This window comes from Zosterops lateralis (assembly GCF_965231275.1).
Source record: "Zosterops lateralis genome assembly, chromosome: 5".
Taxonomy (NCBI): Eukaryota; Metazoa; Chordata; class Aves; order Passeriformes; family Zosteropidae; genus Zosterops; species Zosterops lateralis.
The window spans coordinates 31850858-31877618 of record NC_139766.1 but is presented as its reverse complement, the minus strand read 5'-3'; the positions used below and the strand labels follow the sequence as shown (position 1 = coordinate 31877618).

Sequence of the window (26761 nt, the reverse complement as noted above, 5' to 3'; positions counted from 1 at the left end):
CTTAAGAAATCAAAGGTGAAAAATTGAGATATTTCTGATTTTTAGGTGTTTTGGTCAGATGGAACTCTTCGGGTTTGTAATTTTAAATATAAGTGCTTGTGGCAGGTCTAAAACAGCAGCTGTTTGCCAGAGCCCTTTTTTGGGGTAACGGCTATTTGTGAGAATTGGATCAGAACTGAAGTCTGTCCATTCAAACAGGTGTCCAGCTGGAAAACAGAGCAAACCCATATATCTCTGTGTTCAGGTACAAAATAAAGTATTCTGCATGTATGCATATAAGAGATTAAAAAAAGGGAAAAAACATCTCAGTAGTTCCTGCTATAAGAAAATTGTTTATGGCTTCATACATTTAAATTTAGGTATAGTCCTTTAAGTAAAATATATGATCTGTAACTTAGCATCCCTAATGCAAACTGTCATGTTTTTCAGTCCTAGAAGATTGTTCAAAAATAATGCAGCCAAATGCAAAAAATTTAGGAAAACTAGCAATCATCTCTGTTTATCATGGAATTTGTCTTGTTATTAAATACTTACACACTACTATATGTCTAGTATGTACTCCTTATTAAAGCTATTACTATAACTACTCTAGCAACTTAAGATTTTATTTGAACAAAATACTTATATTCATGGGCCTTTACTGCCCTTCCTCAAAAAATACCCCTTATATTAATTTTACTGGCATATACTCACTGAATTTGGTAATTTAAATTCCTCATTCTAAAAAAAATTTTTTCCTAAAGAGTAAATGTCAATATTCTGTCCTCACTTACCGGACGTCCAAACTCCAGCTCTGAAAAGAATTTATACCAGGGTTCGTTTTCTAAATCTATGTCATCTGGGGTTATGCGATCAGTCTGGAGCAGTTGTGAAGGAAAAGGGAAGGAAAAGGCACACACTGAGCAAAGTGCTAGAAATGCTATGTCACTTTAACAACAAACACACAGACAACACAAATACAGGGAAAGAAACGGAATAAAATCAAAGAATGAAGATGGTATTTAAGATAGAGAATATTTGTGTTCAAGAGCTGTCATTCACTGGTAGCTTTAGTACTTTTCTTTCTGTTGATGTTCTTCCAAGGACTGGAAGATGTTAAGCCTTTTAAAATTACACTTTTAAAGCTAAGGGGGCTCTGACCTTTTCTTTAACATCACTGCATTAGTTAATTACATTTAATGCTGCTAAAGATTCCTTGCTAGGAAGATGGTTTAAATGATTGTCTTCTCCAGCATAGGCAAGAAATTGCCCATCTGATCAGCAATAAAGACACAATTTTATCTGTATTGCGTTCAGTCATTCCTTGTCTTCTCAAAAATCATGTTAATTCTGAATCTTGATGTCTCGAAGCAAGCACTGAGCAGAGATAAGGAATATGCATCATGCAAGCATCACTATGTTAAAAAGCCACTTCAGCATATGAAAAGGAACTGGTGTATTTTAAATCCTATGGTCAAACATAAAAAATTATGCATTCCATAATATTTGTTGCAGCAGTACTGTGAATTGCTTTCTCTCGCATAGCCTTGTTGACATAATGAAGCATTTTCTTCAACAGTGAAATACATTGTTTTCATCTGGAAATTCTCACAGCCAAGGGATAAAGTAGCAATTGAAGACAGTATTAAGGAACTTCTCCAGTGAACAGAAGAATAATTGACAGATTTATTCAAGTAGCATGAAAACATGACGGTGCAAAACAGTACAGCTCTCAATGGGATATCTAATCAACTGTAAACTTGGCTGCATTAATTACTTTCTAAATAGCTTCAGTTTCTTTGTAGCATCTGATGTAGGCTTTCATGCAGCACAGAATTACAGTGAACTGTTGGGCTTAAAGATCTCTGAAACAGAGAAATCCTCTTGTTAAAGACATTTCTGAATTTAAAATTTGCTTCTCCATAACTGTAATTATCAGAACCTAGACACTAATTATGGCGTGTCCAAGAGAGAAATCATCAAAGAAGACAGGGTCCTGCATAAAGAACAACACTGGAGATCAAATATGTAACACTTTTTCCTCTGGAGCCAAAGGGTCACCGTAGACAGTAGACCAGAGCAATCACATACAGCTATTTCTGTTTTCTGCAAGAGATAACATTGTGCTCTTGACTATTTCAGGTAATTAAACATCTTACAGCACTTTTCTTGCTGCTTTTGATGTTACTGGGACAGCCAACTCTGCTCTATTGAAAGGTCAACAACCCTTCAGAACTACCTTGGTGCTCACATATCCATGAGCTGTTCATGCAATATCTGGACCCCAGCTGTTGTTTTATACACTCATCTTCACAATGCCCTTTCAAGTAAGGGAAGTAGTACTCCTGTGAATGCAGAGGGAAGTGAACGTCACTGATGAAAAACTTGCTATGTTCCACAGAAGGGTTAGGAAGTGAACCTCCTCTGGAGTTTTGCCCTTACATTTCCACCATCCACAGGCATATCTCAGCAGTACTAATGACAAGTGCTCGAACTCAACTATAGACACCCAAGTCTTTTGTAGAGAAACACTACTAAAATTAATTCCACGATTTGACTACTAAAAATGTGTGAATTTAAAAGAGATAATGACTAATTTAAGAAAAAACCACAAGATTCTCTTCTACAGGATATGAAGGCATAAGGGCAAAAACTGACAGATGCAAAATGCAGAAGATCACTTTGCCGTGTAACAACTTGGTTCCCATTACAGAGAATGCTTGCCATATTTAAAGGGTTTTTTTCTTACCTTAAAAAAAATTCCACAAATTGCATCTGGATAATCTGAGAAGACATTACTAAACAATTCTTTTCCATCTTTTCTCCAAACTAAGATACTGTATGTTGAAATATTGCATGTTTTTACCTTTACATTTTACCAAAAATTATTTTTCACAGAAGTGTTGGTATCAACAAACAGATGTATTTACATTAAATAAATAAATAAACAAATAAATAATTTTAAATGTATGTAGAGTTGGAACTGGGGAGCTTTTGGCCGTATAAGTCCCAGCCTACTGACATTTCCCTGTGAGCCTCAAGGTGCCCTGAGGAGAAGAAGCCCCACACCTGCACAGTGAGGGAACCATGTCCCTCCTTACAGGGAGACAGAACACAGGGACAGATCAGCTGGGTTCCCCCAAGCCAGCCAAGGAGATAAAATTGAGAATGGGAGTTGCCTCCCTTTTCAACTTCAAATACTCTTGCAATTAGCTACAAAATTAAAAACCCTTGTGTTTCTGCTGGTAAAGAAAAAGCTAGAAATAATGTATTTTATCTAGTTTCTAAGTTTTCATTTCTTCTGGTGTAGTAGTTGCAAATAAAATGAGATATTACAAAGTATGTGAAGCTAACTCCATGCAACCAAATCCACCTTAATTTACAGCTTCAACCGCAGAGGGCAGCAAACAAAAAGAAACTGACCACTAAAGGTGCAAATTCCCTGTTTCCTGGCAGTTCTGGAGAGGACTGCATCCCCTGTTCTTCCAAGATCAATACACAGGCAATTGATTTTGCTGGGCTTTTTTGCTATAGTTTTGCTGACAGACCTTTTTCTATTATCTCCCTTCTAAGAGACTTAAAATTAATGCATCAGTTTGACTTAAAAGCTGCACTTAGTCTCACAAACTACTGGAACAGAAAGTAAAAGCAATAAAGGAAAATCCCTTATTATGACTTGTCAGTCAAATAATCTATCCTACAATCTATCCTTCATCTAGAAATTTATTAATATTTTGATTATTTGTTGAAAATATACTACTCAAGACCATAAATTAACTTCACTTCTTTTTGCCTTATGCACCAGATGGTCAACAGAATACTACATCAGCATACTCAAGTACAGAACATGGACAGTGAAAAAAATTACATTGTAGTATTACATGTAGCTTTGCCTGTTCTTGGTTTGATACACAGACATCCACAGCTAATAATCAAAACTCTGCATTTGAACCCATGAGTTAAATGGTTCTTACATGTAGATCAGTATTTTGCATTTGTAAGTTCAGACACCAAACTGAAGCCTGTCTAGAATAGTGGGCTGAGATGCCTGTTGTAAATTTGGCTTTGGCATTTTATTACCTCTAAGGAATTAGAATTAAAGAATTTTCTCTTTTCCTCTTTTCTTTTGCTTTTCTTTTTCTCTCCTTTTTTTTTTTTTTTTTTTTTTTTTTTTCTTTTGGACTACTTTTAAATAGCTGTGGTAACTCCAAGTCTACTACCAGATGGACTTAGTCTATTTCTTTATGAAAAGAAATATTTTTAAATGGAATATTAACCATACCAAGCAGAATATTCAGATAACCAGATTGAGATGTCAAAAGCATCTGTGCATGTTCTAAAGAAAATGTGCATGTTCTAAAGAAAATTTCAAAATTTTCACTACACTAAAAACCAAACCAAATGAAAAACAACAGATGTACATCATGGAACAAGCCCAGTCTATTTCTAGTATTTGACAAAAGAAGATGTCATAATTAAAAGAAATATTCTAATTATGAATTTCTCTTGCATATAAACTCAGTAGGAAATTCGTATGCTGAACAGAGATTAAAAAATCTAGAACTAAAATTTACCCTCACAGTTTTATTTGACTAGTAGGTGTATGCTTAGAATAAAACAACTAATGAAAACAGAGACAGTGCTTGTACCAATTTTATGAAGCCTTTTTTTACAGTAACCCTGAGATTTTTTCATACATACTCTATGGTAGAAATAGATACATGTACATGTATGGAATAATTGCTTCTCATATATACATGGTAGAAAATAGTAAATAATAAAATTTAATTCCATTTACACATGAGTAAGATTAACTTGTTATATTGCCATTGTCTTATTAGTGGAAAGTAAACATCCATTTTAGGAAACAAGTCCATTGTTTGGAGAGAAAAAGAGGAATATTTAGTTGAATTGCAGACACCGGAGATGGAAACATAGATCAAAACAACCTATGTACCACCCTATCAGTGGGTTCTTGAAATAGGAAAAAATGGAGCTGCCTCACCATGTCTTGTAAGACTATTTAATGTCTTAATATCACAAACTTTTACTGTAATCTCAAAATACTAATCCCAAGTCTCTCTGTTATGCTGATGTTTTATACTCTTACAAATTCAAATTATGGAAGAAAATACATTAATTTCCTGTTTGATGGAAGCGGCTACTACATGATCCAGCAGTTTCAAACTATGCTCATCCTTCTGCATCTATAACAAAGATAATCAGTTATCCCTAACCAATCTATCCATTTAATGTTTGTTACTAGGTCAAAGTTTTAGGATATTATTTCTCCCATTGTTTTGATTAATGCAGATCTTCTTTTGATCAGTGAGGATCTGCTGAACAGTATTTCCCACTAAATGTTAGCTTTATACTGAATCTCAGTTTCTTTTATTCTTCCCATGTTTGCATCTCCACATTAATCACAACTGATTCCAATCTACTACCTACACCAATAAAGGGAATGCTGATCTGTCATGTCTGACTTGTCCTGCTTATACAAGGTAGCTGTAAATATTTTGTATTTTTAACAGTTTACTTTGCCAGCATAACTACAATCTTGTAGACATGGAAACTATTTAATTTAAAAAAAAAAAAGGGGATTTGGAGTGTTAGAAAAACTCTTTGACTTTTTTGGTTTTGATAAAACTAATAAAGTATGACTCTCTAGTTCAGACACAATAAAAGTCCATCTTTTGCAATATTAATTAACTGCATTTGTTTTATATTCCACATTATTATTAATACTTTCCTTCAGTATCATCAAAACAATTTTTCAGACATTTTGAGATCATCAAGATGGAAGATTTAATTCACGCATTACTGACACATTTGAGAATTTGGAGTTTTTGTCTGATTTTGGAACCAATACATTATTTTTAGATGTCAGCTTTTCCTACGCACAATGAAAAGAGCTTTTGACTTGCTTTGCTGATTATCCTTTAAGAAGTTAGTTTTATTTTCTATATCCCATTCAATGAATACTAGGAAAGCAAATACTTCGGTGAAACCAATTGATTTTCTGTTAATAACATGGTTCAAAAGGAAGTATCTTAATTACATAAAGGTAAATAGCATCTTTATCAACAGTAGATATTCCAGACTGATGAAACTGTGATAGTTCCCTATTTTTTCAACTATGTTACACTGGTGTCAGCACAACTTTCATCTTACATTAATTTCCAATTTTTTACAGCTCTGAATCATACATAAACAAAAAAACCTCTCTATTCCGTACATGAATATACTCTTCTCAGCTTTAAAAATTTCTTATGCAGTGAGATGGTTCCTTGTATGAAAGTCAGCTAAGCCTAAACTTTTAGTTTACACTTTGGATGACAAAATATGACCTTACCTTGATGGATATTGCTTAGTAGGTACAACATGACTAAAGCTTTCTGCATGAAAATATTTTAAGGACCAAACAAAGCTCAAAATTCCATCTCTTGATTTAGATTAGAAAAGTAAAATGCATAAGTAAATGGGAAAAAGGATTCAGGGATAGTCATAAAACCTCACTTTTTTATTTCATTAGTTTGCTAGAATTGAAAAAATGTAGTTCTGACAACATTCATCAGCACTGCAATTGCTATATGAATTACTTTTGTTCACATTACATTAGGGGAAAACGTAATTTATTAGAAAAGTGAGACCACTCTTTGAATACACTGAAATCCATGTACTTTTCTTATTTTTAATTTGAATCTGCTATTACTCTTTGGCATTAGGAAGGAAATTGGTAATTGGAAAATTACCTCAGTGTTTATAATGCAACCACAACACTCAAAAAGTGTTCAGGACAAATGACACTGCCTTTTAAATAAATTATTTGTTAAATTCATCTCAGATACTCAGATACTAATTATATTGATTCATTACCAGTTCCTACAGAAATGCCAATTTCCTCTTGAAAAAACACATCAGTTCGGCAAGAACTCAATTTCACAGAAAAAGAGTTTTGTGTTTTCTAGATAACAAAAATTAGATTCCTGCAAAGACCACAAAAACAAAGGAAAAGGTGCTTGGTTCAGGTATTTCACACTGTTGATATACTGCGTATTCAGAAATTCAGTAATTTTGTTAATTTGCTTTAAATTGGCAAAATAAATTCTGTGAACAAGCATGTTATACAGAAGGAAATAATAATCCAATACTGATTTCATAAACATTATCTTTAAAACTGGACTTCCTCAAACACTGCAACCTCAAAGTAAAAGGCCAAGAAAAGAAAATATTGCCATTGATATGTAACAGCTTTCCTAAAATAAGAAAGTGTTAAGACAGCACAAAGCTAAATTAGAAGGGCTGTGTGAATATCTTTCGGCAAATGAAAACTTCTGTTAATTGTCATTTTGCAAGCATTAAGCATAGCTTTATTCCACATTTGCAGTCATTATTCAGAAAGCAGGAATAAAGACTTCTAGTTACATGGTAACGTACATTCATAATGTACACTCACTCAAATCACAGAGTATTTGAGGCTGGACAGTACCCCCAAAGGTCATCTAGCCCAACCTTCTGTTAAAGATAGGTCTAATCATATCAGGTTGCTCAGGGCTGTGTTCAGACAAGTCCTGTCTGGGCAACCTTGGCCAGTATTTGACCAAAATCTCCTTAGATATGCAATTCAGCACATCCTTAAAATGCAATTTTTTTTTTCTGCATTAATTAGTCAGATATTATATATGCTGTTAATACTACTGAAAATAAGTGCTGTAGATGCACACTAATTAGAAAAAGCAGTTTGCATCTGTTCTGCCTCTCATCCATGAGGTTTGCACGGTAGTGATTTCTTGGAAACACTGGAAGATGTAAGTTGAGCAAATAAGCCAAACTCAGTTTTTCAATATAACCATCAGACAAGAGCAAAGACAAATTGTTGCAAAATTGTATTTGAAAATGAATCTTCAATATTCCTGTAAGTAGTTATTAATAATAGTAAATAATAAAAAGCTAACCTCTTACCAAATCTCTTACTGTATTACTCATTTCATTTATGTGTCTTACCGGTCTTTCGTGTTCAAGGATTGATGACTTTCCCGGCTCATATTCAAAAATACTCCTTGGTTCAGAACGGAACTTGCGAGTATCTACCTTTCTGTCAGGAGGATCCCAGTCATTCCTAAACAACAAATACAAGCAACTCAGCTAATTTACTGTCATCACCTTGTGCTTTACAGCTGTACAATGGAAACCCACAAAGCCAAATGATGTTCAGAACAGCTAATCTTTCCAGATCTCAGCTGTGGAACATCTAGCCTGGCCTCCCAGTGTTTTACTGTATCATCCTGACCTATTTACAGCAGAAATGCCCAGTACAGCAGGAAAATGCTAGAGATGTCCAGCCTGTAATCACTCATGTTTTTCTTTTAACTAGTAGATCAGTTTAAAAACTACCCTGGCATATCATGTCAAAAAACATGCAAACCATTGCAAATAACTCTACATGTTTTGTGCGCTCTACTAATATAGGCAAGTGGTAGATATTTTTGTCATCACATGATACGATGATAAGGCCATATTGAAAAAGTTATAAAGTCTTCTCAGGCAAAAAATGAGGAATTATTTTAAAAGACAGTGTGATGGTCATTATACTAATCTGTAGTAGAATTGCTTCCAAATATCCTTGTAAGCAGCATATTGTTTCTCTCTCTTGAATAGATAAACAAGCAGAAGAATTTGGCTGTTGATGGAATAGAAATGTATTCATTTTCTCTACAATTAAAATTTGCTTTCCATTTAATAATGCTATGTAAAGAATAAAAAGGACACATGCTACTATTTTTTCAGTCATTTACTATGTCATATTACTAGCTACCTATGTGTTTTGGGGGAATACTTAGCTAGTTACAGTGAGAGCTACCTTTTCATTGCAGTTCTTGTAGTACCTAACTTCATTGTACCTGGAAAATTGTAGTTCATACATATTTTTACTTAACTTTGTGTAAAATGACCCACTAGTGACTCAAAGGTTGGATGAAAGGGAATGGGAAATACTACCAGCTATTGTCTGTTTTTATAAGAAAGAGCACACGCAGATTAAATTTTATTAGTTCTATTAGTTCTATTAGTCTTTCCGGTGTGACTTGGTTTGATGTGACCTGACATCATAATGCACATCTCATCTGCCTTAAAAAAAATCTATGGGGTAGCTTTTGTTTATAGTATGCTTCCAAGTGCATTTCAGGGACACAGACATCTCTATTTATCTCTATTTATAAAATGCCCTACATTTCAAGGGAAGTAGTTCTACATGGCTTTATTGTTTATTTTCACCAAGGAAAAATTATTTTCAGAGCAGAAAAGGTTGCATTTTTTGAGAATGAACAGGAAAACGGAAATATTCTGATGAAGCTGCATTATACTGGAAGCCACTGAAGAAAAAAAGGATGCTACTGAAATTCTGATTCACACTCAGTTCAACAAATTTGCAGTTTAAACCCTTTATCTTGTATGGACTATATTTTGAGCTCAACTGCTAATGCAAACCATATCTTGCCTCTCAGCTATGAAACGTGATATATGTGGACCTAAGCCTCTTACATAAAATTTTAAATACTCCGGCTTTATAGGCAATTAAAAAAAGAACCTCCCAATGGCAGGAAAAGATTGACAAGCTATAGCTTTCAGCAGTGGGCAAAGCATAACTAACACATTTGGCATTCCTTGGCCTGGAGAACACACGTTTCCACTGCCTTTCGTATCATGCAGGAGATTTAAAAGGGGAGGTTAAATAGCCAAATTCAGTGCTGAGCAGTTCTTTCCAAGCTTGACAAAAGGAATTGCAACAGGCCTGTTTTTGTGATGGAAGCATTTGGCCTACCAACTCACACAACTTCAGAGATCAAAGCTAAACAGTACCACATTTTGGTGTCTTGCTAAATAATCTGCACTTCTGTATGACCTGCTAATGAACTTCAAGCCTCATGGCCTCTGTGAGGCAGCCCAACTCAAACTTTTAGCATTTCCTCCTGACAATCTGCCCTTGGTAACAGGGAAGCCAAAATCAGTAATCATCAAGCAATCTCATCTTCCTCCACAGTATGTGTATCTACTGAATGACATTTTGGATTGCCACTACCTACAAATTTTTCAAAAAGCCATAGTCGTGTCTTAATCTTAAACATTTTGCGTGGTCTTTCCTCATAATATTTATTCTAACTGCTAATTACTTGAAAATGTTTAATATAATTCAATTTCTACATATAAATATATTTACACTGTCCAAGCTGACAAAAATGGTCAAATTTTCTTTTGTTACTTGAGTGTAACCAAGAGAGGGGAGCTTGGAAGCACAGATGAGAGGAAAAATATTACCTATATAATATATAATATATAGCTACACACATATACATTTATAATAGCATAATATTATATTAATATGTATTAATTAATGTAAACACTAAAAAAAATATTTTTTGTTTGAGCTAGTACCTACAGATATGCTGAAGTCAACAGGATTTGTGTTCAGGTCTCTTGCATGGTTTTATCAAAAGGATAAGGACTTCTTTCCTGATTTATTCATTACTAAATTTTTCCAGACTGGACTCTAACCAATGGTACCTGGTTTTGTGCAGAGAATTTGGATAGAAAACCATGAGATATCTGAAATGCCTCTTTAATCTGTAAACACTGTCTTGGTCTACCAAAATGGAAATTGAAAAAACTGGGGGTATAAAGCACTTCTAAGCTGTGGGGAAATGTGAGTTGACTGCTACACTCTTGTACAGTTTTGCCCTCCCTTGAATTTTGAATTACATCATCTTTTTGATCCTTTCTCTTTGATGCTGGATACAATAAATGGCCTTTCCTACTCAGAGACTAACTATTGAAGACAGTTCCTAGAGCACAGACTGTTCTGAAACACAAGCAGGACAACACCACTAATGAGAATAAAAATCCTTAATGCTCATGGTTGCATCATGAATGAGAGTGAACACTTCCTTAGCACACTAAAGACAGCACCGTGCATGACTCCCAGACTCCTGGCAAAGATCACCCCTCATCACCTGACTGGCCCTTGAATAAAGCCCTAGAAGTCATATTATTCGGGAGCTGCTATTTTATCCTTTGTTATATTCTTCAACTGGAATACTGTACTTAGCAAGAACACCTTTTGAAAATGCACTAACTTACTTTTCTGGTGTAGACCGTTGCCTCATACGATGTGGTGGTACTGGTGGTGGCACGTGGGGTGGCAAAGGGGACGAGACTTTAAAGGCATCGGAGCCACTGTCAGAAGCGCTTTTGGACAGTGGTCTGTATGTCTGTGTCTTTGCAGCTGGGTGTGCCTGAGCGGAGAAGGATGGACTGTAGCTACCTAATATAAAACAAAACCAGCATGAGAGTAAGTCTTAAAAAAACACAACATGGAATGCTACAAGAACCTACAGTAACTCAATAAAACGGCAAGATTACAAAAATGTGTAAATGAGTTTTAAAAGTAGATTGCTGTGTATTTTGCAGCTTATTAGAAAACTTCTTATATATTTTTACACAAAATTACAAACAGATAATGTGCAGTATAGTTAAATTAATTTGATGCAGAAGTTAATGGGTGTGTACATACATCACATCTGTTAATGACAGCCTGTAATGAATCTCCAGGCTCATCCTGTTCCTCAGTTGCTCCATGTTCAGAAGACAGAGAAGAGGCAGGAAACACACCTTTTTTCATTGTTTTAATAACTAGTTTGTTTGTGATGATGAGGCAATAGCATATCTTGACAAGGATCACAAGAGTACAAAGAGATGCCAAACCACTGACCCACAACAAATCTGAACAGCACAGAAAAAGGCACTATCGAGAGCGTGTTTAATGCAACAAAAACTAAAATGAAAAATTTTTGAATGGTGTTTTTGCAGAAGGCACTATGGCCTTTTTGCACATAGTCTATTCATGCTTTCATTTTGTTTTTTTTTTGAAATAATTTTACCATATGGGTATAATCTTCTTAAGAAACAATAATTATATATCTTAGATGAATATGTCTTTTTTTGTGGCTAAATAAAATCAACATGAATGCCTATAGAAAAAATGGACAAATTTGTAAAACAATAATTTTTATTAGGCATTCTTGCTGCATATTTTTAAAGTGTATTCAGTACATTCTTTTTGTCTTTCCATGTCAGTAATTAGTATTTTTAATTTCACACAGTAGTTCCCTTCCTATTTCTATAAGAAAAGGCTGCATTACTAACAATCACCAGTGAAAATAAATGCAATGTAATCAAGAAACCACAGTGTTAAGTGTATCCCTCTACAGTAAGAGTTCCACAGCTGCAATTAATTTCTGTAGTAAGAATGAAACTAAAATTAAACTTGTTTCATTTGGGGGAAAAAGGCACGAACAACTGAGATTCAACAAGACAATAAAAAGTGTGTCTACAAGCATTATAAAAGCAAGCGTGATGAGTTAACTACACCATTACTTGCTGACATTAACAAAAGCATCATTTTGAATATGGAACAATTCCTACCAGTATTGTATGCATATGCAGTATTATACAAGTCTGTGTCGTCATCTACAAAAAGAAATGCATATGTTACAGTAGTGCCATACATGCCAGTTCATCACAGAAACTGAGCTTTGTTTTTGGAAATACAAATAGAAGATTGGTAGGCAATCAAGCACTGTATTTCTTTTCCTTGTGTCATAGGTGCTTTTGGAAGACTCTGTCTTCCCATTATACTTAGGCTGTTTTTCCATCTTATTATATTTTATCTTCTGGTCATGTCACTCATATTGCATACTTACTAAGTTAGCACTGAACTGCAAATTACTTTTTGTCCTTTTCCCCTCCCCAAGCTGATTCCTTCCTTTTGTCAGCTTTCCTCTGCTACAGACTGTTAAGTTGTTCCTATCATAAAAGCAATTCTAAATATCTACTATGTGACTAGTGTTCAAAATAGAGCTTGTAAGCCAACATTCTCCTACCTACATTTTTTCATTCTCCCACTAACATTCTGTATGACCATACTGAAGAATGTTAGCTCTACCTCAGATGAATAAATTCTCTTTTGTTCTGGAGGTGTAATGAGCGTAATTGCCATTTATACAGTTCCCTGACATCCTTGCGGCAAGTCATAAAGGACATTAAGGCTAGCAGTGTCACCAAAGCTCCTTTTCAGCAAAACCAAGTAAGATATTCTATGACAACAATTAAATTCAGGCACAAAATTTATCCCTAAACCAGCCTGTTTACTAGCTCACGCTGTTCTAACACTGGAGTTCTCCAAAAGAAAAGCAGTACAGATGGTAGGAGATTTACAGTAGACAATTTTCTCATCCCATCAAACTGGACATGAGGATACAAAGACAAGAACATACTCACCAGGCTTATGGACCATATGGATTTGCTTGAACATGGTCTTGTACCAATCCTTTGGCCTGTCAACTGTCTAAAAAAATACAGTTTTAACAATTAATGACAAAATAAAAATACTATGTGTACAGATCGGATCAGACATTCAATGTTATTTTGGACAGGAATATTATATGTTATTCCCTATTTAAAATAATATTTTTCATGTATTTTGAGTGTATTTATGCATTTTATTGAGGAGTTCCTGTAACAGCTTCTGGAAGACACTGAAGATTGAGTTAGTCTTGGACTCTGATCTTGGGAGGGTATAATGGTTCAGAACATAGGAATTATTGTGAGATCAACAGTTCATCATCATAGTGCCTGATATCTGACAACAATGAATGCTAGATTCTTTACAGCAAAATAGAAACATCACAGAAGTCATGATTACAAGCATGTAAGAAGAGCTTCTTTTGACCTCTTGGCAATTTCTGGCTTAAATTACTTTCAAAATGTAATTATTAAATAATGCAGAAAAACTCTGCAACACTACCGAGAAAAGAACTAAGATCACACTATATTTCAGAGTTAATGTTTGGATTGTAAACGAACAGTATTCCTTTTACCAATTTTAAAAGCCCTTTCCAGACAACTTAATTTTAACTTACTCAATAATCACTTATTGAATTATACTTATCCTTACTTTTGCAAACTAAGCAATCCCCAGATTCTCAAACTCTGCTCATATCGACACATGCTTGTGCTTCTTTTTCATCTCTTACACCTTCTGAATTTTCTCTTTTGCTGCAATTTTCTTTGAGGTAGGGTGATAATATTTCAGGAAAGGATTAACACAAAGGCAAACATGTTTTCAGTATTATCCTTCTTAGCTGCTAAAATTTTACTTATTCCAAGTAGTCAGAAAAACAGAAGTTGTAATGCAAAGAATCATGGAATCATAGAATGGCCTGGGTTCAAGATCATCAAGTTCTAACATCCCCTCCCATGGACAGGGACAGCTTTCACTAGTCCAGGTTGCTCTGAGCTCCATCCAGTGTGGCCTTGAATACCTCCAGGGATGGGGCATTCACAGCTTCTCTGGCCAAACAAAAACCCCATTGTGTTCAAACTTCATGGTACACAGAGAAAATTCAAAGGGCTGCACTTGAAGTGCATTATCTTGCACTAGCTAATACCAAATTTGCAATCACTTTCCTCACTCTTCTTTACAAGAAAAAGTGAAAATCTACAAATTCTTCCCTACAGAATACTGGATAGATTTGCATGTGTTCCTCACTGCCATCTTTACTAAATCACACCCTTGCCATGATTACTTGTTATCATAACAAATATGTTTTGTTTACAATGGGGAGCTCTTACTAGAAGGGACTAGGCAGAAATGCTACTGTATTTAGAGGACTCACTGAGTTCTCATCAAACTGCTACTAAATAATATTAGAACAATTTTTAAAATAAGAGCTGAAAGTCAGTTGAAGAACTTGGGGATCCTCCTGGGTAAGAAAAAAATTAAGCAGAGTCATGCTTTTCATGTAGGCCTGCTTGCAAGACAGAGATAAGGGAGATTCAGTTTTGTCTCAAGATAATGTAGGTCCCTTCCCCCACCTACCAATACTGCTGAATTCTGCCAAGTGTAAGTTATTCAGAAGCAGATTTGGGTCATTTTAATATTGTTTCCCTAAAGGTATTAAATATCTATACTAGTGGAACTCTGGTCACAATAATTTAGCTGGACTTGAAACAAGTATGCTGTTTGGTGCTCCAGGATCATATATGCTCAAAAGTCTACAATTCCAGGAGGTCTGAAGGAATTCACAGTGATGAGCAGAACCTCCCTGCTCCTCCTCAATTCCCACAGCAACAGTCCCATTATATTGTGACTGCCTTTCTTGGTTCTGTATTGAACCAAGAAGAGTCTTCCAACCAGTGGTAGGTGAACAAATTGCAAATAATGCATAAATACTACCGCTATGTCTCTGCTGTTTGTCAAGCATTGTCTGGTCCTCCACAAAGTCAAAGGAGGCTCCCACATAGAGATCAGGTATGGAGAAGCTCCCACATGAGTAGAGAAGGTTTCCCAACATCTTTCTGGACATTTGAATGTTCCTCTCGCTCATCATCTCCCCAGCAACACCCTTCTAGAGGTTTCAAGCCTCAGCCAATTACTTGGCTATAAGTTATAAACAAGATAGGATAAGAAACAGAATACATTGATTTTGAAATACATTTTCTCAATTTATATTCACTGGTCCCACACACCAACATTGTTTGAGGGATTAATAGTATTCACAATGCACAAAACCATTCGCATGCCATCCTGATTTGCATATATTGTAGCTGATGCAGTTAAATGTTGGAACATGGTATCATTGTATGTGAAAAAAACGCCAAAACGATCAGCCAAATAGCACATAAAGGACATAAGAAGTAACTGCAACTGCTTCTTAGGAGAGTCCATAATCACTGCAGTATTGTAATCATCCATAAGGAAGCATGCAATTAAAGGAGTCCTCTCTGATCCTGAGATTAGCTCAGCTGGTGGAAACAGTGCGCTAATAATGCTTGGATCCCCATATGGGCTATTCATTGAAGAGCTGGACTTGATGGTCCTTGTGGGTCCCTTCCAACTGAGAATATACTGAGACTTTTAGTGGACCTCTGGGTTTTTGGCCTTTGTTTCTTATTTTTTTTCATTAAATATTAAATCATTAACTATGGAAAAGAAACCTAGTGGGATTTGATTTTTTTTTCACTCTTACTAAGTAGAGGCCTTTTCAGTCTACAGATTAATTTTGATAATTAGATATAAAGCAATCATTTTGGATAGAGTAATACAGTGCAGCCTTACTGCTTTCCATGAACCTGGCTTTTCCTTTCCCAGGTCCCTGTTGGTGGTAAATGGTGCTATATTTGACTGAACACTTTTCTGAGTGAACAGTATTTTACCCTCTCTTTTTCAGAGACTTCATTTTTAGTGTCTTGGAATTTTACCATCTTTGGGGCAGGGCTTGGCACAAAGGCAGAACCTAATGGCAATCTGAATTTTCAAACTTGCATTTCCCAGAGCTAGAAGGAGCTAAAGTGGCACAGAAGAAAGATAACATGGGATGGGGGTTCTGAGTGAAGAAAAAGCTTTACAGGAGTCCTTCCCTTCTCAGAAGCCTGAGACAGAATGGGTTAGCAGGAATAGAAAGAAGAGAACCTCTTTCTGTTTTCCTTGGCTAAACAGCTGTCACAAACCATGTTCTGAGAGTAAAGACAGACTTGGAGGAGACTATCACATCTTGCAAAACCTCTTTACTCCTGAGAAGCACTCAAAATGTGGAACACAGATACTCCTGAGTTCTTAATGACATGCTAAACTTTCAGCGGCACAGCATTTAGGAACACAGTGTGTATTACCTATCACCCCTGAATCTTCATTAACTGCTTTTTTTGATAGACTCTAACCATTTTCACAAGGATGGAAGAATAAGAAACTTCTAAATTTTACATGCAATGATAAATTGAACTAATTTGAAAACTTCTCTCTTCCGATGGACTGAGGCTGAACCTTCTGGGAGAAGATTCCTATTTGGATTGCTTACTGACCTTGGAGAAAGGGAAGGTGATACACCCTACCTTCTACTATTAATGGAAAATGCACTTTTAGCACTTTTTCAAGGTGCAGCATATTTGAGTCTTTTGCTGACAACTATACCAACTTTGTTCTTGCTCAGCTGGGGTACACAGGGCTCAAATATACTTGTGCACAATTATAAATTAATCTCTAAGTATCTTGAAAACATTTTTACTACCAGCTATGTCTTAAGGAAGCAGAATAAGGATACAAAGGACACACTCTTACACATATACATGCTAGCATAAAGTTTCAACTTATATCTCATTGTGAGAGTTATTTCTGTAATACTAAGATTACAGGCTATAAGATTTCTTAAAATTGAAACACAACAAAAAACCAGAGCAAAACCAGCCTGAAAATGTCCTAATTCAAACTGAATTATATTTTCAGGAGAAAATCTGAAAGACTCAGATCATACAACCTGAAAGTTAAATATAGTTTGGCAGATTGCCAGCTTCATTAGGCACACTTAAGGGGGATTTCTGTTATAATTTTATATAACTGATATGCACCCTATTAGAACAATCTGCTACTAAAAAAGCACAAAACCGATTACTACATCCAATATAAAGCAAAGGGACTACTTACTTTAAAAGAGGACAGGAAGCTAGAGCATTGCTGCAAAGAAATGTCTACATTTTTAAGAGATTCTGATTGTATTACTTTTTTACATCAAAAATAAAGCAAGAAATGCCAGAGTTTCTTCCCCCATTCTTATAAAAATTGTCCCCATCTTACTATTCATCCTTATTTTTTCCTATTGATTTTTTCTGTTAATTCCTGGTTTCCCCCCTACTTTTTCAGTCCCTTGAAGCAATTCTTGGCAATACAACATAGCCCCATATGTAAATATTGGCAGACAGGATATATCCAACAGCTGCTACATCCCTGCACCTCACTAAGACTTCACCTGCAAGGGCTCTGCCGCTTTCATCCTGGCTCCCACTCTTCTCACTTTCTCCGTCCAGCACAGCAGTTCTTCTCTGGCTGGGAAGGCCAGTAAGTGCTGCCTTTACAGACCTAGTGCTGCTGCCTCTGTGCTCTCTGCAGCAGCCAGAAGAGGCTGCCCTGACAGCAGAGTGGAAAGAATGCTTCAGCATAGTGAAAACAAAACTCTTCAGTTTGACATCCTGGGACCACTCAAGCAGTGACCAGCGGCAGATGATCAAAACTGGGCTGGTCACAAAGAAAGGGCTCCCCAGCTATTCGCTTACGTGTCACTCAAGGGCACAGTGATTATTTGCTGCACTGCCATGAAAATGCTACTCCCTTAGATTGCCATCAGAACAAAACTATGCATTTCTATACTGCCCTGATGACATGAGGACACTGCCCCAAGTAATGCAGAAGTACGAGATTATTACATATACACACACACAGATGTATATATGAATATTTGCACACACATACACATATATACATATATATATAGTATGCATAAACTTTATTTTAGAAATAAACCAAATGCAATTACCGTGCATTTCCAAAAGGCAAGAACTACAAGAGACACAAGAAAGACACAAAATTTTGGCTACTTCTAATTAAAACTAGAAACATGAGGTTGCCCAATTATGCTCCCATCAGCATTCTCCTTTTCGTCAACACACAATATTATATTCACAAAGCCACTGATTACGCACGCCCTATTCCAAATTATATAAGAGTAGAAGAATGTGAAAAACCCATTACCAACAATCACTTCATTGTATGAGTTCATACACAGATTTCCCAGAATTTCCTACCGTTCTAATTGCTGTAGGGATTCCAGATTCATCTACCGGGCCAATCCCTGCATAATGTGGAGCTTTAATTACTGTAATTTTTTTTTCTTCTTCTGAGGATCTACAGATTGGTATTGTACTGGTGGTGGTGGTGCTGCCAATATTCTGAACATGCTGTGAGTATGTCTCTGTGGACTCTGTAAAGATAACATGACAGAAAAATGTGTAATGACACAATAATCATACTTGGCAGTTAAAAAAACACTTCCCCATTTCAGTACGCTGTACAAAGGCTGACAATCTTAATCACATACATGTACATTATTTTAAAGAAATATCATCTTAAGTAGGGATTTGCCCTACTTAGTGTTACATTAACAGAATTATAAACTTATTTAAGAACCAGACAAGCTATTAAACTTAGAGTAGAAGTACTTTTTCACAACACCTTGCTTACTAAAAAGAGAAAACCCCCCAGAAACATTGCAAAATCTATTGAGAAAGGTGCAGCAGCCTTTCTCCTATAAATCAAACTTTTGCACATTTTCTACCCGTTCCTTGGAAACCAGTGACATAATTTCAAAACTTCCACCCACCAAGTCTAGCAAAGTATAGAAAATAGCTGTTCTGTAAGCACAGCAAATAGCCTTGCACAAAAAACTTACGTGATATGTGCTAAGAAACATGAAGTTTAGATGCATGAATATTTTTAAGAGACAAATTCTGACATACAGTGTTCTTCCCTTAAGACGTGTTGATATGTTTATGTGACTCCATGTATAATCCATAAAAATGGTTTTTGCTAACCTGGCACCTGTAGAGCAATCTGATGATCCACCTACAGTAACTCAGGTGAAGTGTACAAGATGCTAGTGTTTTGTAGCAACTTGAGATATTTCTACCCTTTCCCCTCAAATCTTCCTTTATAACAAATTAATACATCATTATTACCATTTCCTTCTAAAATGCAGAGTATTTTACTTAACAAAAAATACCTCTGTGCTGGGATGTGACATGAAAATTTGTACTTCTGCAGAAAATACACTCTTTCCTGTATATAGGAAAAAGAGTCCTACTCTTTCAGGCAGTAGGTTTCAGCAAATTAGTGGGCTGCTATTACAAAGTCTCTATATTGCAAGTGCAGGCACAGTGAAACAGTTCCACTGCAGGATAAACGAATGCAGGGAGTAAAAATACATGTTCTGACACTAATGGTGACAATTAAAATTGACTTTCCTGTGGCATTAACATCCACTGATTATTCTGAAGAAAAATATGAGTTGTAATATGAGCCTGCAAAAAGAGTTCCAGTGACTGAAAGCTCTAATTTTAATTTGGGTATTTCTGCTCACTCCCATTGCAGCACTGGATTTGGCATGGCTGTTTCAGCTGTTTACTCAAGTCTGAAATCCTGTAAAAAATTCAGTGCTACACATATATGGTGAGAGGCATCTCGGTGTGGCAAACATCTGAATATTTGGAACTTTTTCCCAAAATGCATGATGTTAAATTTAGAAAACATTTTGGATTTGATCCTTCATCCTTCATAGGCCTCAAACTGAGGGCATTAGGGGGATTTCTACATGAGCAAAGAGAATTAAATCAGGCTGTTACTGTGGAACACTTAACTTCAGTATTATACAGGAGTGAAAGTCATGGAAAAATACATATTTTAGGTATATCCAAACCAGTATTGACAGATCTTTAGATCAGCAAACCAGAAGCAATCAAAAAACCTGGAAGTCTGGGATGTGGAGTAACCCATATATGTGCTTTTTGTGTTTATCACTATGATGACAGCAGCATTTGTCTAAGATGTCTCAGAGCAAGAACTGCCCCCTAATTTCCCTGCAAGCACAACAAAAATGTAAACTGTGGGATCACATTCAAGTTATTTTGCATGTATAATCTTTTCTAAATATGCATAACACTGGTAGAAAAAGCAGCAAGTAAATTATTCTCTTGGCAAAACGGGATTATATTGGCGAAGAGCCTAAGTATTTGATGGTATTTGGTTTGTGTTTAATTTTTAAATTAAAGATGCCCTAAAAAAATCCGTGAACAAATTTTAGATTGATGTGGCTTTAGGTTTTTAAAAGCCCAGAGCTTCTCCCTTTGTTGACAGTATTTTTGCTGAAGAATTACAGAAGTTGTGGGGAGGAGCAAATGGACAGTTGAGCTATTTTGATAGATGCCCTTTCCTTGGTAAAGCTAGTAGAAAATTGTCAAGAGGTTTGCTCACAAACCTAGGTTATAAAACTTGATCATAACTCCAGTTCAGGATCACTACTGTACCTAATAATAAATGCTATTTGTTTTGCATTTACTTCCCAAGGTAGATGAATAGACAATACCTTCATTATGGACGTGATGCACTTTGCAATTGTTTGCAGTCTTTGCCACATGAATCACAATATGTTGTGTAATGTACAATGCAAAAATTCCATGTGAGGCTTACCCATCATCCTGCCATGCTGCATGATAACAATGTTGGAATTGAGTGAAGCTGGTGGAGGGTAAGCTGAAGAAGGGGAAAAAGGCCTTTGAAAGTGACTCACTGGGCTGGCAGCAGTGCCAGAATTCCCATTCACTGTGATCTGAGCCTGAGAGAGACAAAACAATATCCCATTAAACTACACACAAAGCTCTCCAACTGCTATCCCAAAGAAAGAGTGATGCAAGACTGTCATCCACGCAACAATTACCAGTTGTCAGGTACACAGCCATGATGGCATCTGCATTCACTGAAAAACAAAACATATCACAAAGGGAGCAGAGCAGTGTTCCTTATGTACCTTGTACCTCTCCTCTTCTCTCCCTATGTGTGCTGTCTGTGATGCATGCTGCCATGGGAAGGTGACAGAGCACAGTCAAGGCAATGAAGATGGCACAAACAAAGTTTGCAAATGTCTGACAGCAATATAAAATGAAGATGGCAGTAAAAGCTCCCAACACTGTATGACAAAGGCTGTCTGCCACAGATCCCTCACACCAGGAGACATATTCCTTTAGTGCACATGTACAAGCACTATGGATATAAATGGGAACTTCTGTGCAGACTGAAGGGAGAAGTCTCATTAGGAGTAGCTGAAAAGAGTGATAAAAATTTCTTTTAAAAATGGAAGCCAGATGGAGTGACTGTGGGATGCTGATATGTAATATATCACAATAAAAATAAATAGTACCAATTAAAGAGCCAACAACCCACAACCAGAAAATGACAGAACAAAATCAAAAATGGGAGAGCTAAGCACACTGGCAATTAAGCAGCAAGCATCTAAAGCCATTTATGCTTTAGTCACTAGAGGTACTTCACAAGAGGAAACTATCTGCCCCTAGATTTAGAATACCTGCACTGGGGCTGTATCACTTTTACAGGGAGTATTGAAAGAATCAAAACTAAGATACTGAAAAAGCATTGAATGAAATAAGAGGGTAGTGAATATTTCAGCAGAAAAGCAAGGGAAGCTCTCTGCAACATCTCTTTAAATGCAGAACTGTTCTTTAAATCTGAATTAGAAGAACTACAAATTTTGCTCAACTTTATATAACAAATGAACTAAAACACGCTGTAGATGTAAACAAGAGACTATCTGAAGCAGCAAAGCATAAATAAAACCATTTTAAAATGCATATTATTTTTACAAATAAAAATTAAATGATTCATGACCTTCTGCATGCATATTGATTTTAAATTTTTAACATCTTTGTCTCCCACAGCTAAGAGAGAAAAACAATCTCTAGGTCCTCTGCAGATATCATGTGAACTCCTAGACGCATTCAGGGGTTTCTCATTTTAAGGACACCTGTTTTCAGAAGTGAGCTGAAAAGTTTCTGTTGCAGTGATGTTTCCATTGGAAGTTTTGTGTTTAAATGTCTCCCTCTTAGTAAACTCTAGAATCAAAAGTAAGTTGGCTTTTCTTATGTGATCCTCATCTTCAAAAAAAACCACAAAAAAACCCCAGCTTTGGAGATATAAGAGTAGAAAAGCTACATAAACTCAAGTACAGCATTTCAAGAAATATGAAGGAATGTTTTCAAATAAGATTTCAAAATTAGGCCAGTCATCTCCTCTGCTTCAGGTATTCACCTATTCTCTTTTGCTACACACTGTCTTTGTGGGAAAGCTTGTTTCTAGAGAAGGCAAGGTGCAACTATGTGACGAGCCTTACACCTTCTTACTCATTTACTACAGCTTTTGTTTTGAGCAGAACTGGTGTGAGTTCTTTGCAGACTGGAATGCAGACTATGAATTTCTGGAATAAAAAATTGTGATATTTCTGAGAAGGACTTTACCTAATAGCTCAGGTAGACAGTAAGGCACTTCACATGGAGTAGTACAAAATATCATGAAAATAGGACCCACACAAATAGTTGAAGGACATCAATCATAAATGTGTATGTGGCATGTTCATATAGGACATTTTTGGGTTTGCTTCTGAATGTCTTAGAGAGGATCTCAGCTCAGTTATAAATTTATTACTTTCTAATGATTTTCTCTTTGAGGAAAATGTCTGTGAAGGTGGCCACTTCATTTGTTCATCTGATGCATCTTGCACAGTTTACAGGGCTTGTTATAAAAGATAGTTTTATGAAGTTTCAAAGGTCTTTTCTTCCCTTGAAATCATTTGTAGTTACTGACATTTCAATCTGAGAATATGACACTTTAGGTCCAGGTGACAGTTTATTCCCAGATTTTACGAGGAAATGAAAATCCTTTAAGATGTCTAGTCACGAATTAGACATTTTGCTTTCCTAGGTAATTTTTTGTGGGAAAAAAAAGACAATATGGAAAAAAAAAAAACAAACCAACCCTGTTCAACCAAAATGCACCTATTTTCCAACTTACTGGGAAAATAATATTTTTTCATGATGTTCCTTTCCCTAGCAACCGCAATCAATTTTTTTTTCTCCAGTATACCTAACCTGTCCTCCACTGCAAGTAAAGCCACCTACTTCTGCAGCAAGATAATCAAGATCTTGTAAAAATTCCTACGAGGTATCAGGTTTAAAATTCCTCTAATTTGCCTGAGCATCAAGAAAGAGTAGCTCTCTGGATTTCCAAATCAGAACAGAAGACATCCATCTGGGACTGGAGCTGCTTTTTAACTTTATCTCTGCTGAGACAAGGAGAAGAAGTCCCACTATGGATGTCTGAGCAGTTCTTTGCAAGAATGCTGCACAGCACACACCTGACCTCAAAACACTGAATTAGATGAAAATACTTAGAATCAATTGAAGTTCAAGACAGTCATAAAACTTGGGAAAAAGCAAAAATCTAATGTGCACTTCCATTTCCAAGTTTCCATTAGATTCCATAGTTTCAAAGTACATAAAAAAGAACCCACAGAAATTATTTTATAGGGGAAATGTTCATATTTGGAATACAATTGGAAAAACCAGTTTTTAAAAGCAGCTGTTCTCTAATTTTAACTCCAATTCTAAGCATAGCCACAAATAAGAATTGAAACTCTCATACTTCAGGTTTTCAAAGAACCTGTAATCTGTGACTAAAGGTAAAGAAAATTGACCACAGTTTTACCTTTAGCTCTGCCTTTTGCCTTGAATATTTGTCAATTTTGTTGACTCAGCTCTTCCTGATGCTTCTTCTTAGAAGTTGTTTTACAACTTCTTTGTCTAGTCTCATTAAGAAACTCAAAATTAAACAAACATCCCCAATGCGGACATAAAGTCTTTAAAGCATGGTTATATCTTATGCAGGTGGAGTGGTGGATGGCCCAATCCTATATTACTTTTATCACTCTCACAGTGGTTTTCACCTACAAAATCAACAGCAATCTGAGAATGAAGATCATTCCAGGATTAGAGCCACTAATAACACATGTGTGTGTGCCATCAGTTTCCCCATCATTTTGTCATTTCATGGATGCATTCTTAGCTATCTGGAACTTCTCTACAGAGAGTGGGAGATGATGACTTTTCTATGCTGTAGAGTTGAGTTTTGCTAGGAGCTTAATTTCTGTGGGTCTTTTAGGACTGCTTGGGGATTTTTGCCCTTGGGTTAGTGTCTCTTCATTTTAGTTTGTCCATTAATGGTGAACAAATGTTAGGCTCATCCCTGCTATGTCTAAAAGAGAAAGTGGTGGTCAGATTTGACTATTATAGAGCCTTCTACTGGGAAACTAACCCAAAAAAGGAAAGAAGAACCAACTGTTCACTTTAGCTTGCAAAAAATGGTGCCCAAAGAAAACAGATACAGTTAGCTGACAATTTTAGAAATAGCCTACAAGAAAATATAAATATTCCATGCTTCCCATAGCTAGTAAATGGTCACGTAGTGACTCTGACCAATCTATACTGATTATGGTATCTTTGGCAATAAATACTGTCTTGTATACAGATTTATAGTAATGATTCTTAAAAAAAAAAAAAAAGTTTTCAGAGCTGTGTTACGGAAATTTAAAATTACAGCTTTTACATGCCTGCTATTAGTATTATTTTTTAGCAGCATCCAGAGCAACGACAACCAATCACTGGCTTTCCATGTGACTATGTACAAGGTTGGACTCAAAATACTGTTTATAAATTATTACTTAAAAATATATAAACAAATATATATATATATATATATATATATACACTGTTTGTTCTTTTCAGGCTTCGAAATTATTGTATGCTAAAGTTTTTGTACAAAGTTTGAACAGTGCTGTGACCCAGTAAAACTTTGGATTCAGAACATCTCTCTGTTTTGCAATTCAGCAATGAATTACTCAATTTAAATGAAGGCTTTGTTCTGACTCATTTTAATCATGTGGATAATCTCAAAAGAAATCAGAAGTGATCTGGGTTTGACCCAGATTCCATACCTTCTTTCTCCCCATATATAAGTATCCTAAGGTACAGGAAAATGGATGTATGTATAAAGTGTTTAACTGCATTCTGGTTTTTCCTTAACTTAATCAAGAGAAAAATGTCAGGACATTTGAATAGTTCAAGATTATTTATGCAGTTCAGTCCTATAAGAAACTGTGCTTAGAAGAGGAAAAGATTAATTAGAGGAGAGAAAACCAATTTTGTGCAGTCAGTTGTCATGGCTGGAGAAAAAATTGCATTAAATACTGCCAACATTTACTATCAATTTACAAATTACATTGTTGAAATCTGCCTCAAAAATGATGGTAGTCCGGACTCCAAAAACCTGTAAACTATTAACAATATTTTAAATAAATCTCTTCAAACTCCATGGAATGCTTGCTTTTAACACATTTGGAACAAGTATTTCTTGAATTTACTTTCTTTTAAGCGAAGTGTTTGATACACCTTAGGTGACCACACAACTGCACAACAATCATTTCCTACTCCCAAATCTGCTATGTCAATGATTTTTTTTAAACAACTGTTACAAAACACTGTCAGACTGTGACCATGGAAAATTATTAACAAAATACTTGTCTGTGTAATGGGATAACAGACAAGGTCGAATTCTGTTCCTCTTTGACAACCTGTTTGAACAAAATGGAGGAGGAGAAAAGGAAGCATAATTACATGAGAAGTGGCAGCAGTGTTGGTTAAGGTGGTGCCATCTGACACAGCAGACATCTGGCTCAAGGTTGGGGAAGGTGTTTCAGAGCAGTCAGTAGTATCATAGCTACAAGTCTGCAGCTCATCTAGAATGGCTGTGGAGGACTCACTCACTGTGCGGGAGGAGCACTCGCTCATGGCAGAGTCTGTGCTCACAGAGGCTGTTTCGTTCCTGTGGACAACACTGTCAGGAGCTAGGTACGGGCAATTATATGGAAACTGTGAGAGGGCTGGGGATTTATAAAAGCGTGAAGGCAAAAAATCATCAAGCGTTGGCAAAGAATATGGTACTAGATGGGTGCCACTGTCTGGTGATAAAGAGGCTCTGTTAACTGGTACCACAGGAGAAGGAAGAGGCAGTGGAGAAGCTTCTGTTGCTGTTTGTCTGTGTGTCTGTGAAGCATTTACCTCCATCACAGGGGCAGTTACTTTCTGGTTTCCAAGCTGAGATTTGAGGAAAAAAAAATAAGAAAAGAAACAGATTACTTATTGAATAAAGAACTTTTCCCTTTGCCTCTTGCTGGGTGTAGGGGAATTACAGAAGTGTAAGTTATTCAGCCACCCGAGGAAG

The 26761-nt window shown here is 36.0% G+C and overlaps 1 protein-coding gene across 8 annotated transcripts in view; it reads right to left on the bottom strand.

The window, feature by feature from the left end:
* Window positions 1-26761, bottom strand: part of SORBS2 (sorbin and SH3 domain containing 2) — a 203984-nt gene that overhangs the window by 35337 nt on the left and 141886 nt on the right. For 3 of the 8 annotated variants that reach the window (XM_083860950.1, XM_083860951.1, XM_083860952.1), the window contains 8 exons: window positions 26155-26634; window positions 21107-21251; window positions 18670-18845; window positions 13315-13381; window positions 12460-12504; window positions 11116-11299; window positions 7987-8101; window positions 774-857 (listed from right to left, as the gene is read on the bottom strand). In XM_083860950.1, the coding sequence (XP_083717076.1) occupies window positions 774-857; window positions 7987-8101; window positions 11116-11299; window positions 12460-12504; window positions 13315-13381; window positions 18670-18845; window positions 21107-21251; window positions 26155-26634 (1296 nt within the window). Of the gene's footprint in view, window positions 1-773; window positions 858-7986; window positions 8102-11115; window positions 11300-12459; window positions 12505-13310; window positions 13382-17515; window positions 17546-17837; window positions 17877-18669; window positions 18846-21106; window positions 21252-26154; window positions 26635-26761 lie in introns of those variants that run through there. The other 5 variants (XM_083860955.1, XM_083860956.1, XM_083860957.1 and 2 more) reach the window with 5 other exon arrangements.